The sequence below is a fragment of the Pelobates fuscus genome, chromosome 7 (assembly GCF_036172605.1).
Source record: "Pelobates fuscus isolate aPelFus1 chromosome 7, aPelFus1.pri, whole genome shotgun sequence".
NCBI classification, from domain to species: Eukaryota; Metazoa; Chordata; class Amphibia; order Anura; family Pelobatidae; genus Pelobates; species Pelobates fuscus.
The window spans coordinates 128,833,365-128,847,403 of record NC_086323.1 but is presented as its reverse complement, the minus strand read 5'-3'; the positions used below and the strand labels follow the sequence as shown (position 1 = coordinate 128,847,403).

At 43.7% G+C, this 14,039-nt stretch overlaps 1 protein-coding gene across 1 annotated transcript in view; it reads left to right on the top strand.

Moving 5' to 3' along the window:
• The window catches only part of DNAH1 (dynein axonemal heavy chain 1), an 81,820-nt gene that overhangs the window by 7,285 nt on the left and 60,496 nt on the right, over positions 1–14,039 (top strand). Inside the window, exons 8-11 of the mRNA XM_063426636.1 lie at positions 9,974–10,131; positions 10,224–10,435; positions 10,909–11,207; positions 12,734–12,884. Coding sequence (XP_063282706.1) covers positions 9,974–10,131; positions 10,224–10,435; positions 10,909–11,207; positions 12,734–12,884 — 820 coding nt within the window. The remainder of the gene's footprint in view (positions 1–9,973; positions 10,132–10,223; positions 10,436–10,908; positions 11,208–12,733; positions 12,885–14,039) is intronic.

Here is a 14,039-nt window from a genome sequence, read left to right as displayed (position 1 = left end):
TATGTCCAGGTGCAAGGTCTCTTATGAATAGAACATTTCATTACTACTGTGTTCTGTGGCCTTCAAACTGTACTATCTTACAAGCTCTTAAGGAGTAGCCAGCAAGTCTTAAGGAGTAGCCAGCACCTCCTGGTACTTGTCCTTGAAGGAAACACGGTCTTTGTCTACTGTATTAATTGGGTTGAGAAGTTCAGTCACGTAATGTAGTTTTAGAATGAACAAGTTAAGTCATGAGGACAAAATGGAGGATTGAAGAAGTCAGGTTAGGAGGACAAAATGGAGGACGAAGTCACAGTATAAAGTTAAAATGGAGTTAGTACAATAATTCAATACAAGTACAATAAAGATTTTTAATAATTCCACATCAGTCCCCCCTATGAAATGTTAGATTCTAAGAGATAAAACTTTATTATGTTAGTATCAGAAGACGTGTTAACCCAAAGGCACAGAAACCCCGTGGCTGCCAGCTAGATGTTAATGCAAAGTGCAAGGCTGTCCCTAGATCTGACCCTAATAGGCTAACCATCCGTCAGTATGGCTCTCGAACGCTTCACACCCAAGGGTATCCCATGGCAGCTAACCCACCACTTCTCCACATGGGGCCTTTACCATTCACTGACAGATGCTGTCCCTGAGCTAGTCCCTTCCTAGAATTCCTGCACTTTATCGACAAAAGGGAATGTTTGCAGCGGCAGACAGGGTGAGTTGATGTCTTGGAATTCTTGGTCATCAACTTCGAGATGGGTCAAAGTGGGTGCTGCTTGGTCAACAGTCTTCATGAGGGATTTTCTCAGACATGGGAGGACACAACAAAAGAGAAGAGCAAAAATAAAAAGAAAAATTAGTATAGCCATACCAATCTGCATTAAAGCCTTTTGCCATCCTGTCATCCAACCAAACCATCTTTCCCAGGGATCTTTTATCCCAGAATTCCTTTTTAACTCTTCAGACAAGTCATTTAATTTTTCTATAGCTAGTGTGACTTTACCATTAGGGCCTGTGTTTTCTGGGATGTAGGTGCAACATGTCATAGTGTCGGGCAAAATCTTACAAACCCCTCCTTTTTCGGCTAAGATCATATCTAGGGCCATCCTATTCTGAAAAGTCATTTGGGATGTGGCCTGTAACTGTTCGGCCAATCCCTGGAGGGCGTCTCTGGTGTAATTGACAAAACGCTGTTGATTATAATAAATGTAATTTATCCAATTCAGATTCTTGTTTGCGGTAACTATGGTAAAAATTGATTCAAATCCTGCAGCAACTTCATCCCTAGCTTTAAACTCGTTGGGCACCCCCCTGGGCACTCCAATGGCATCAATATATACATGAGGATCAAAACTTCCTTTCACTGGGGCGTCACGTTTAACCTTAGTGTGGCTAAACTCATGGGTGTTGAGGTGTGTGTCAGAAATAATATGTATAGGCATAATGGCCTTAGTTAAAGTACACTCTCCCCACCATTCTGTGTCCATTCTGGATCTTAGCTGTAAATCCCCACACAACCAATAAATGTCCCCTAGTGACCTAGTGTGATGTTGCAACAAACGTACAGGGACAGTTCTATATGTAGCACAATAGCCTTTGGAAAAGTTACCTACAAATTTACCAATACCATCGTACATGGCATAGCAAGTGTAATTACCTTTATATACGGTAATACCATCAGGGGGTTTGACGTCTTTGGCTAGAAGAGGATACTCCTTTGTCCATGCAATACATATGGACCTGTTAAAATTATAGTGATAGGCAAAAAGGCTTAAAACACATTCTTCTATATCTACGGGTAGGATTAAAGGTACGGTACCCAGGTGAGGCCGGGCACCTCCACACACATAACATGCGGTTCTATTATGCTTATTAGCATTATATTTCATCCATTCTAACCATAAATTTACATCATTAAAACCTGTTTCAGCGGCCATGGTATCTTCAAAAGTGGGGTTAGCAATGGCCATCATGTCTTGAAAGGTCTGGATATGAGGTTTTAATGGGTTAGGGACCATATGGGTGGCCCCTTGCCACTCAGAAGAGTTGCACATATCTTTAAGGTAGAAATGCCCTAATTTCTGGTAGGAACCCTTTTTCCAGTACATTCCCATCACATACTGGTCTGCATCTGTTGGGCTTGGGCGTTCAATGTTAAGGATTAACTTCATTGGTGTGCTCCCCCCAGGCTTTCTCAAAGTCATTCTCTGGAGAAGCGATCTGCCATGATCATCTACTTTAGCTACGGCACTTTTTGGTTTGTAACCCCAGGCAGGCCCGGCATTCCACCCCGCCGCCCCCCAATGGTCACAATTGTGCCCCCATTGTTTGTCAACTACACAAACATATGGGTCTTTCGAATGAGGGATATCTCTATAGATGCTCTGGATTTGTGGTGTGGGAAATGGGCATTCTACAATATCACAATAGTCAAAGGTATAAGTAGCCACCTGGGTGCATGATGAATTATACCAGAAGGTGTACCCACTAATGTCTTTGGTAATGGCTACTTGCTGGGCCTTCATAAGGCTAATTAAGGAGAAGATGTACCAGAGATACATGTTTGTGCGATATTCGCTTCCTCTGGGGCAGGAGATTTCTTGCAGTGGGAAGCGTGGATCCAATTTGGCCTACCGGCCAATTTGACGGAGGTTGCGGTAATCAGGAGAACTTGGAATGGACCGTCAAATCTCGGTTCTAGGGTATTTTTCCGCACAAACTTCTTAACCAGGACCCAATCTCCGGGAAGTAGGTTATGGGAACCTGTATCCAATTCGGGATCTGGAATTGAAGAGAAAACTTGGGCATGTATTTTGTTTAGGACATTTGCAAGTTCAGTTACATAGTCTACTAAAACATCTGATTGGAGTTGCAACTGCTGCGGGTAATAACAACCTAGTCTGGGTGCTGTCCCAAATAGAACTTCATATGGGGACAGTGAATGCTTCCCTCTAGGTGTGTGTCTAACACTAAATAGAGCTATTGGTAGGCTTTCTGGCCAGGGCATCTTTGTTTCTTGTGACATTTTTAACATTCTGTTTTTTAGAGTGCCATTCATGCGCTCCACTTTACCACTACTTTGTGGGTGGTAAGGGGTATGGAAGGCTAGAGTCACCCCTAGAGCAGTCCAAATTTCTTTAGTCACAGTTGCTGTAAAGGCTGGGCCTTGATCACTCTCAATAACTTCTGGGAGTCCGAATCTACATACAATATCTGTAAGTAGGCGCTTTGCGGTCGTTTTTGCAGTGATATTGGCCACTGGGTATGCCTCTGGCCATCCTGAGAACATGTCCACTATGACTAGTGCATATTCATGGGGCCCACTCTTGGGCATTTGGATGTGGTCAATTTGAATTCGCTGGAAGGGGTACATGGGCTTTGCCAGGTGTTTCGCAGGTACTTTAACTGGTCTTCCTGGATTGCATTTTGCACAAATGACACAGGCCTTGCAGAAGCTATTGATCAATGTTGTGATTCCAGGTGCTTCATAATACTTCTGTATGAGGGCGGCCATCAATTCTTTTGACAGGTGTGCAGGCCCATGTGCCCATTGGACAACTGCTGGATACAAATTTCTGGGAAGACAAAATTTGAAGTTGTTGTAATATATTCCGTCCTTTTGGACAGCTCCTTTCTTTTTCCATTTCTGGATTTCTTCAGGAGTGACTGCAGCTTGCTGTTCTTGTAAAATTCGCAAATCAGTAGGAAGAGTTTGCAGGGCAAAAATAGGGACTTCTTCTTCTTGTCCGGACACTTCTTCATCCACTTCCTGCAAATCCCTGGCCGCTAACTTAGCAGCCTGATCAGCCAAATGGTTGCCCTTTGCTTCATCTGTATCCAATTTCCCATGGGCCTTTACTTTCAAAACGGCCACTTCTTTGGGGAGTAGGAGGGCATCCATTAGCTCCTTGATTGCAGTGCTGTGTTTGACTGGTGTACCGGCGGTGGTAAGAAATCCTCTAGTCTTCCAAATTAGGCCGAAGTCATGTGCCACGCCTAGAGCATATCTTGAATCTGTATAGATGTTGGCACGTTTTCCTTCGGAAATTTTGCAGGCTGAAGTCAGAGCCTGTAATTCAGCTTCTTGTGCAGACATTGCTGGTGGTAAGGATGATGATTTAATAACTTCATCTGTTGTGGTTACGGCATATCCTGTGTGATATGTTCCACCTTCATCGGCATATCTCGATCCGTCCACAAACAGGGTAAAATCCGGATCTGGTAATGGGTTCTCATGCACAGTTGGTAAGTGCACTGTTTCCATTTTCATCTGTTCAAAACAGTCATGAGGTGTTTCTGGGTCATAATCATTCTTTATGACCAGATCTTGGAATTCCTTTTCCAGGAAATGGCATGGCCATGCTTCTAGAAGGTCAGTTGTTGGGTATTTGACAATACCATTTTCCTGTAGCTGTTCTTCATCCATGGTGGCCCATAGTTTTGCCATAGGCCCAAGATCATTCCATGACCTTGTCTTCAACTTGGTAACAGGAATATGTGGGATAGCAGTATCCCAATGACGGTAAAGGTAGTTAAGTTGTTGAGGTAGCTGGATCAAGACCATGCTATTGCCTTCAGAGTCACAATAGAAGTCTTGTGCAGTGAGCTTTACATCGGTCCGGTGGTAAAGCTCATCTTCATAGCAAGGTTCAGGAGTAATGTTCGGTTTGTACCACATGGTGCAGAAGGCGTAATCCGGGCCTTCACAGAGAGGTTTTTCGCCTTCATAAAATGTCAAATGTGGATGCATGACTTTCTTGATACATCCACAGAGCAGGTGAATGTAGGTTTCATCCGTGATAAATCCATAATAGATACCCCCCTCAGGGAGTGGAAGAAGAGTGGACGGATTAAGCACCTGGCATCTTTGGATGGAAATGTTGTCAGGCAAAAGAAGATGACACTGTAAGCGCAGGTGTCTGGCTGGAGACACGTGCTTGAGCTGGACTTGGTTGATGATGGCAGAGATGTCATGAGGGGCCAAAACAACCAGAGGGTGGCCAAGGACCAGGTCTGAGGTCTTCTCTATGAGTTCTCTCGCAGCAAAAACAGCCCTGAGGCAGGAAGGAGTCCCTCTGGCCACAATGTCCAGTTGACATGAGAAATATCCAATAGGCCTCTGGCGGCCTCTTAAGTCATTAGTTTGGGTGAGCACTCCTGTTGCGTGGCCTTGTCTTTCAGAGACAAACAATTTGAAAGTTTTGGAGTAGTCAGGGAGGCCCAAGGCAGGAGCAGAAGCAATGGCTCGTTTGAGAGCAGTAAAATTGTCCATAGCTTCTTTAGTTAAACAGAAAGGGTCAGACTTAAGTGCGTCATAGAGAGGTTGCATGAGCAGAGAGGCTTCTGGGATCCATGCTCTGCAGTAGGAAATGAGGCCTAGGAAGGCATGAAGAGACTTAGAAGTCCTTGGAGGCGGAATATCCAGCACAGCTCTTACCCGGTCCCGAGTAAGATGTCTGGTACCTTGAGATAGGCAGTGTCCAAGGAAAATTACTGAAGGTTGGCAGAACTGTAGCTTGATGAGCGAAGCTTTGCATCCTTGTTCTGCCAAATAACAAAGCAGACTAATTGAGCACTCTTCGGTGGTGGGTATGTCATCTCCACAGAGCAGCAAATCGTCCACATACTGAAGCAGAACAACTTCTGGGTGCTCGGCTTGCCACGGGTCAAGGATGGTGGCCATGGCCTTTGCAAATTGACTTGGTGAATTTTGTGCCCCTTGGGGCATGACAGTCCAGGTATACTGTTGCATCTCATGAGTGAAAGCAAACAGATATTGGCAGGATGGGTCCAGTGGGACACTGAAAAAAGCATTTGCTAGGTCAATAACTGTGAAGAATTTTGCAGATGGTGGGACTCCAGAAAGCAGAGTATGAGGATTTGGTACAAGAGGGGTGTCCAGGACTGTAGCTTCATTAACAGCACGGAGATCCTGAACCATCCTGTACTTCTCTGGCTCACCCTTCGGAGTTTTCTTCTTCACAGGAAATAACGGGGTGTTGCATTCAGATTTACATTTGACAAGGGCACCCTTCTCCAAGAGTGCCTTAATGTGGACAGAAATTGCAGCTGACTGTGCTGGTTTTAATGGATACTGTGGTTTTCTTGGTAACTTAGCTCCAGGAATAAGCTTTACCACCACAGGGGGAACATTTAGGTGACCTATGTCCTCTGGGCCTGAGGACCATAACTTTGCGGGCACCTGTGTTTTTAATTCCTCTGGGAAATTGGACCTTAATTTTGCTGTCTCCTCACGGGGCTTTTCTAAATGCAGCATCAGAGGCAAAGAACATAGGGCTGAAGTGTCTGATACAGACAGGGGTGTAAACATTTCTACCTGCCCATCCGGGGTAAACGTGATGGATGCTTGCAGGCGTGAGAGGACATCAGCACCTAACAGGTTAATGGGGCATGTGGAGGATACTACAAAGCGAGCGAGCAGGCTAGAACCAACTCGCAGCGGAGATGTTAAAGGGCTACGTCTTGGCTGGCCATCCACTCCAACACAAGAGACATCAATACTGGACAGGAAGGATGGGTCTGGCAGGTCTTGTTCTCGCAGAACACTACGGGCTGCACCTGTGTCAACTAGAAATGTGGTGGGGTGGCCTTCAATGGGTAAAGTCACTGTGGCAAGTGGCCCCCCTTTGTCCCCTGTAGACACTGCCATGACAGGGGTCACAGACACAGGCTTGCCAATTTCCTAATCATCTGGTTCTTCAATAATTGGAGTCTTTTTCTCGGTCTTGGGGCCTGGGGCAGGCTTAGAGAACTTTCTGGGTGCCCCGGGTTCTTTTTTAGGTTCCGGACAATCACTTCTGTAGTGTCCCTGAGCCCCACAATTAAAACAAGTTACATCCTCTAATCTGGCACCCCTGGTGCCAGGGGTGACGGGGGTAGCGCGGGCCACCATGAGTGGAGCTGGATTGGGTCTTCTTGGGGTCTGAACAGATTCCAGACCTCTAGCAACTAAAAGCAGGGTATCCAAGGGAACAACCTTGTATTCAGGACGTGCAGCAATGATTCCTTTGCGTATAGAGTCTTTAACACCTTGGACAAACGCACCTGACAGCATTTGTGAATGAATCTTATCTGTAAGATCAAACCCCAAATCTGTGAACATTTGATACAGTCTTGCATGAAACCTTTCCACTGATTCTCCTTTATCTTGAATAACATCAGTAAGGCCAGCAGCCTGATCTGCAAGTTTGTCCTTAGCCCATTCTCTTAATTGGGTGCAAAAAGTTACTCCAGAGGGGTAATCAACATCACTGCTGAGCAGATCTGTACTGAGGTGTCGGGCCATGCTTGGCCAATATGCATCCCCTGCTTTGATAGCACAAATGCTCAGTAAATCACGCCATGCGGCGGAATAAGTCTTTTGAATTTGAACTATCCCTCGGTAGAAGGGCATAGGCTGCTTTTCTGGGTCAGGGAGTGATTTCATTAGAGCACTAGCTTGAGTGGGATTAAAAGCAACATATTTAGGAGGGGCCTGTTCTCCCCGACCTTTGTGGCCAAAGGGGTCATCGATAGAACGATGAGTTGGGGCTCCCGCGGCAAGCTCCGATGAGACATGGGACACCCTGTCCATCTCGTCATCATCGAATTCTATGATATTGGCTCTTTTACGTGGTGCAGGGCCCGCATGAGGTGAAAGGGTCGGTGGTTGGGAACGAGCCCCGGATGCAGGGGTGGCTAGCGAGTCATAACCTGGGGATAGGTAGTCACCGGGAATTACCGGCATCAGGGCCGAACTGGGGGCCGCCATATTGGTGGCCGGAAAAGGTGTTACATTAGGGTTAAGGGAAGGAGTGGCGGCCATGTTAGATGTGGGCACACCCGGAACAACCTGTGCCGGACTGGACATAACCGGAACTTGGGGAGTGGCTTGTGGAAGGGGTAGTGGATATCCGGGATAGGGCAGGGCCATGGGATAAGGGAAGGGGTAGGGCCAGGCTGGGGAGGGAAAGGAGGTGGGGTATTGGGCTGGGGCGGAGATAGTCCCACTACTACGTGATGCGAAAAACAAGCAATACCTGCCTGAATTCCCCCAGGAAACAAAGTCCCCTGCCACAAGGCTAGGTCTCCTATCACAATTAAATAATCGGTGGGCCCTCAGCTCAACTAGAGCCGAAGGGTCCGGGTCAGGACGTCCCCAACTCAACTAGAGCTGGATGGTCCGGGTCAGGACGTCCCCAACTCAACCAGAGCTGGATAGTCCGAACGCGCACAGTGAAGCTAGCTAGGCTATCAAAGTGACACAAAACGGGATCACAGGGAAACTGTGATTCTACACAGATCCCACAGTTCCACAAACTTCTTTTTCCTTACAGCCACAGCCACGAGGCTCCTAAAAGAAGTAAACAGGCAAAGAAGACCCCCCAGGAACACATCCACGGGTCAACCCCTCTTTTTCCTTACAACCACAGCACCGTGGTTCCTAAAAGAGGTAAAACAGGCAACAGAAGACCCCCCAGGAACACATCCACGGGTCAACCCCCCTTTATCCCAAAAGAGGTAAAATACAAACAGACAGACACACTGAAGACCCAGGCAAGTCCCCTCAGGTCCACCCCCCTTTATCCCAAAAAGGGGAAAACAAGCAAGACAGAACCCCAGGCAAATCCCCTGCAGGTCCACCCCCCCTTTATCTCAAAATGGGGAAACAGGCAAACAATTCAAACACACCCAGGCAACAGATAGACTAAAATGCAGGTAAACAAGTGAGTAACGAGGCACCGGGCAAGATATTACCTGTCTTTGATGTCCTCCCGGGAAGCAGTCACAGACACGTGGACGGGTCAATCAAAGGGGCCGGAACGTACCGGTGGCTCTGCAGAAGTCTCTACCGTGTATCTGGAGGTGATCAATCTCCCTTCCTTCCCCCTGGATTCCTCCGTCCACCCTTGTCTTCCTTAGGACGGCTCACCGGCCAGACATAGCCCGGTGCCCCACGTTGGGCGCCAAGTTGTTATGGTACTTTTTGAAAGTAAACCAAAAAGTTCAGAGTCTATCTGTTCCTGTCCAAATCAATAAAATTAAATTGCGTATATACGCTGAAGTAATTAAGTCTGACACACGAGGTTCAGGTTAAAATAACTTCGAGAGAGTTTATTGGCAAGTGAAGAAAAAGCGGGCGCGCAGGCCCTTTTAAGAGGCATTTTGCGTCATCATTGATTATTAGAATATCAGCAAATAAACATCATCAATTGGATTAATTGTTAAGTGACGGAGTTAGTGTCTTACCTATTGGTTAGTAAAATTAAGAGGTTAGTCCCGTGCCCACCCATCAGAGGTGGGATTATTCTGGACACGGGTGGGGGACAAGGGGGTCCTAAGCGTCATTTTACACGGTCAGTGATATCAGGCTTTATGTCCAGGTGCAAGGTCTCTTATGAATAGAACATTTCATTACTACTGTGTTCTGTGGCCTTCAAACTGTACTATCTTACAAGCTCTTAAGGAGTAGCCAGCAAGTCTTAAGGAGTAGCCAGCACCTCCTGGTACTTGTCCTTGAAGGAAACACGGTCTTTGTCTACTGTATTAATTGGGTTGAGAAGTTCAGTCACGTAATGTAGTTTTAGAATGAACAAGTTAAGTCATGAGGACAAAATGGAGGATTGAAGAAGTCAGGTTAGGAGGACAAAATGGAGGACGAAGTCACAGTATAAAGTTAAAATGGAGTTAGTACAATAATTCAATACAAGTACAATAAAGATTTTTAATAATTCCACATCAATGCATTACGACCCCTCCGTGGGTAAACTGTTTCTTATATCTGCCTCAATAAAAAAAGGATTTAATACAAAAGAGGCAATAAGAAACACACAGGTGAAGCCATTCTTGCACTAGCACTGCTGAAATTTGATTACCATTAGTAATTTATCATGATTCCCTAAATCATAGTAGGCAAATATGCCAGATAAAATGTATGGTTTATTGAGTACATGCCATTCAAATCTCTTTATATTTTCCTAATTGTCAGTTTATCTTGTCAACTGGAAAGTTTGGAAGAGGAAATCAGTCTGGACTATGAACGTACCATGAACAAGATAATCTTTGACAGGCATGTTTCCTCAAATCCCCACAAATTCCCTTATGTTACTTTACCAGATAGATTGGAAGACAAGGCTCCTAAGAAAGGTACATATATACTATGTTCCTCTGATTCTGATGCCAATTTTTAAGTTTTTTTATTAATAGCTAAAATAAAATCTGCGTTGTTTTCAATTCAGGGCTGGTTGACGTTCCAGAGTATAGCTTTGCCAAGAGCCGAGCAGCCTTCACTTTTACCACTCTTTTGACGCGGCCAGAGGTCATAAAGTCTCTCTGCAAAGTACGAGCAGAGTGCAATAAGGTGTCCACCATGTCTCTGTTTCACTCAACCCTAACAAAATGTGTCAGACTAGAAGAATTTGAACAGACTCAGTCACAGACCTTCTCTCAGGTAAAAACATTAAAGACACCTTATCATAATTAAATATGATTGTTGATGTACCTATATACATTTATTTTTTTTAAAAAATCTTTTCTTGTTTTTTTGTGGTGAAGTTAATTAATCACTAAAATGGAAGCAGTTTTGTTGAGTCTCTTGTTCTTGACATGCTTACATGGTACTGTATCCATGTGCAAGATCTACTAGGAGACCCCCTCAAAGTCTGTGTAAAGACGTCTTTCAGGTCTTAGCCACAATCTTAAATTATTATCTCTTATTTAATATTCATTTTATGTCTTCGCAAGGTCAAAGTTGTGGTGGATGGCTATTTGACATATTTAATATTTGTGGAAGGCCCTTTTGCATGTTTATATTTCATGTTATTATTTCATGACATGTTATAAACTCTTCTCTTAGAACATTCTGTAGAGCTCACATTTTTTTTAAAGCTTATACTGTTAACTACTTGTATCCACCTGTCTCAGGTTCAGTTATTTCTCAAGGATAGCTGGGTTAATACCTTGAAGAATGCAGTGCGTGGCAGTCTACGGGATGTAGGAAAAGGCTGGTATGACCTTAGTGAGTGTAACTGGAAAGTGTACTCCATGTCCAAGCTACGTCAACTGATGGAACTCATCAAGTTCAACTTACAAGACTCCCTGAGATTTTTGGTGCAGGATTCTCTGGTCAACTTTGCCCAAATGATACTGGATGCGTCTTACAGTATTTTGTCCTGTGCCGAAAATTTGGAATGGGGAGGAGACCTTGTCAACAGCCCATACAAGTAAGAAATAATTGAATAAAAAGAATATAGCAATGCTTACATTGTAGGCCCTGATGAAAACGAAGATGCAATTTTTTAGAAGTCTATTTAGAGTAGAAAAGTAGAAAATAGACATCTGAATGAACATTTTGTTGGAAAAAATTGTCAATTTGTAGCAGATGTCTAGAACTGCAGATTTTTACAATGCATTGTTAAATCTGAATGTTGTATTTCCAGGTAAAGAGTATTGTGTTATTGAGTAACAGCACTTGACAAATGGTACCAGATAAGCATGCTACTCAAACAGCACTTATTGCACACAATATATCCATATAATAGGAACCCCCAAAAATAGGTGGCAGAAAGATGGCAGCTTCTGGTCCACGCTGTAGACAAGTAGAAAATAAAACGTCAGTCACTCTGTGAGTAATCTAAAGTCTTCATTATCTACCCTATCTTACTGAAACAACCATAGACACATTTTAAAGACGAGACAGGGGGGATATAATAGAAACATTTAAATACAGAAAGGGAATCAACACAGTAAAGGAGGAGATTATATTTAAAAGAAGAAAAACTACCACAACAAGAGGACATAGTTTTAAATTAGAGGGGCAAAGGTTTAAAAATAATATCAGGAAGTATTACTTTACTGAGAGGGTAGTGGATGCATGGAATAGCCTTCCAGCTGAAGTAGTGGTAGAGGTTAACACATTGAGAGAGTTTAAGCATGCGTGGGATAGGCATAAGGTTATCCTAGCAATAAGATAAGACTAGGGACCTAATGAGAGTATTTAAAAAATTGGACAGACCAGATGGACCGAATGGTTCTTATCTGCTGTCACATTCTATGTTTCTATACAGGCAGAAGTCTTAGTATGTTTTTGTCACGGCTACCCTACCCAATTTAAAAGTATAGGTCAGGAATAAATAGACTAAATAGAATAAATATAACTGTCCCTTAGAATAGCTAGGTTTAACTTAAAAATGAGAGTACCAGAAAAATGTAAATACAATATAACGAGCTAAGTCAATATTACAGAAGTCAGAAGAGTCAGCATAACAAGGCAAAATCAGGGAAAAAGATAACACACCAAGAGGAAATCACGACAGGGTCACAGTGATGACGTTGCGCTGCCTTAATAGGAAATAATGCTAGGCGTCATATTAATATAAATTGAGGGGTGCAGCGTCCCTCTCTATCATTATGCTAAATAGTATTCGCCTCCCGATGCAAATGCAGATCGGAAAGGCTGAAGGAAACCAGGAGGCAGTACTTCCCAAATGACATGCGTTCAGTAAGTCCAGAGTGCTTTGATCAGATAAGTACCGTGACAGTTTTTTGATATTCAGTCACATCCTTCATCTACCTGAGTATGCTGTAATTGGACAATAAAATGCTTAGTGGGTTGTCTGACCCTGTCCTTCATAGAATGGAAAACATTTACTATGCAAGTAGAAAGGAACTGTATGGCAGAATTTGATCTTGGCAATAATGAAAATGCTGGAGTCATGTTGATAATTGTCATTTACAACTTGTTTCCCAGACCTCGTAAAAACCCAATATTCCTGTTGGATTTGGTGCTGGACAGTGCCGGTGTTCATTTCAGTACACCTTTGGAGAATTTTGAGGTGGTGCTCATGACGCTTTTTGACAAAGGAATCATAGCAACACACAGCATACCGCAGCTGGAGAAAGTGAGTAGTATAGAACAAAATCCCATGTAATCTATTAATCACAGAGTTAAGCCATGGTTAATTACTTGTGTCGTAACCACCCGTTTATTTATTTAATGTGGTATAAAAAGTACCGGGTGCTCTTTAAGGAAAATAATCCGTTCCCACACTGGATATATACATATAATAGGAATAATAATGATCCCAAGGCACACCAAAGTTTGTACACAAAATTTTTTGTTTTATGTGCAAACTTTGGTGTGCTTTGGGATCATTATTATTCCTATGTTCTCCATCTTATGGGCCTTGATTTTATTCTAACAATCGATAAATATTGATTGTTTTCTGTTGCTATTTTTTATCAAATTTCAACTGGATTTAATGCCAGCTTAAATTCTAGCAGCTGGACTCTATAAACAGGTCAGCTGCTGAGAACAAACATCTGATAAATGTGCTTCTCAATGAAGAAGTGAGACTTCCTTGTCAGAGTGCTATGATTGGTTGGCCTACAAGCTAACCAATCAGACCAGTCTGACTGAGATTGCATAGCTTGGGAAAGCCCTTATAAGGGCTTTTCCCATCATGCAAGCTCAGTCTGCATGAAGCCCTCTATGGGCTAACCTGGATGTTCCCACCAATGGGTTGGGACTGGGGTGGGACTATAGATCCCCACCGTTGATAATTAAAAGGTTTACTCCAACCACCTGCTTTTCAAAGTGGTCATAGTGGCAGGAATCTGTATGTACAGAGTTTCTGATGGATACACTACACATACAGAGAAATTTCCAATTTTGTGACAGGGTCTAGTTACACACCCGACACATGTGACTTACATAGTCCTGAACTCTGTTCTGGGCTGTCTAATATTAAATATGTGCATTAAATATGTCTGTAATCAGCAGGGACAGAGCTTTGGCAACAGATGTGGTTAGCTTCTATGTGGCAGTGCCTGTAAAGGGAAATTTATTTATCCCCACCCTCCCTCTTTTGCTTTTGTGATCCATCCCAGCCTCCCTGCGTTGGTTAATGTATCCGTTTTTTCCCTCTTATCCCCTCCTCTTCTCTTTGAGAAACATATGATTGGACCTCAGTGGGGTAGCAGTGACGTTTGAGCAGGTGTGGAAAGAAAGTACGGGAACTTCACCTAGTGGTTGATTTCAAGTATACGTTCTTATT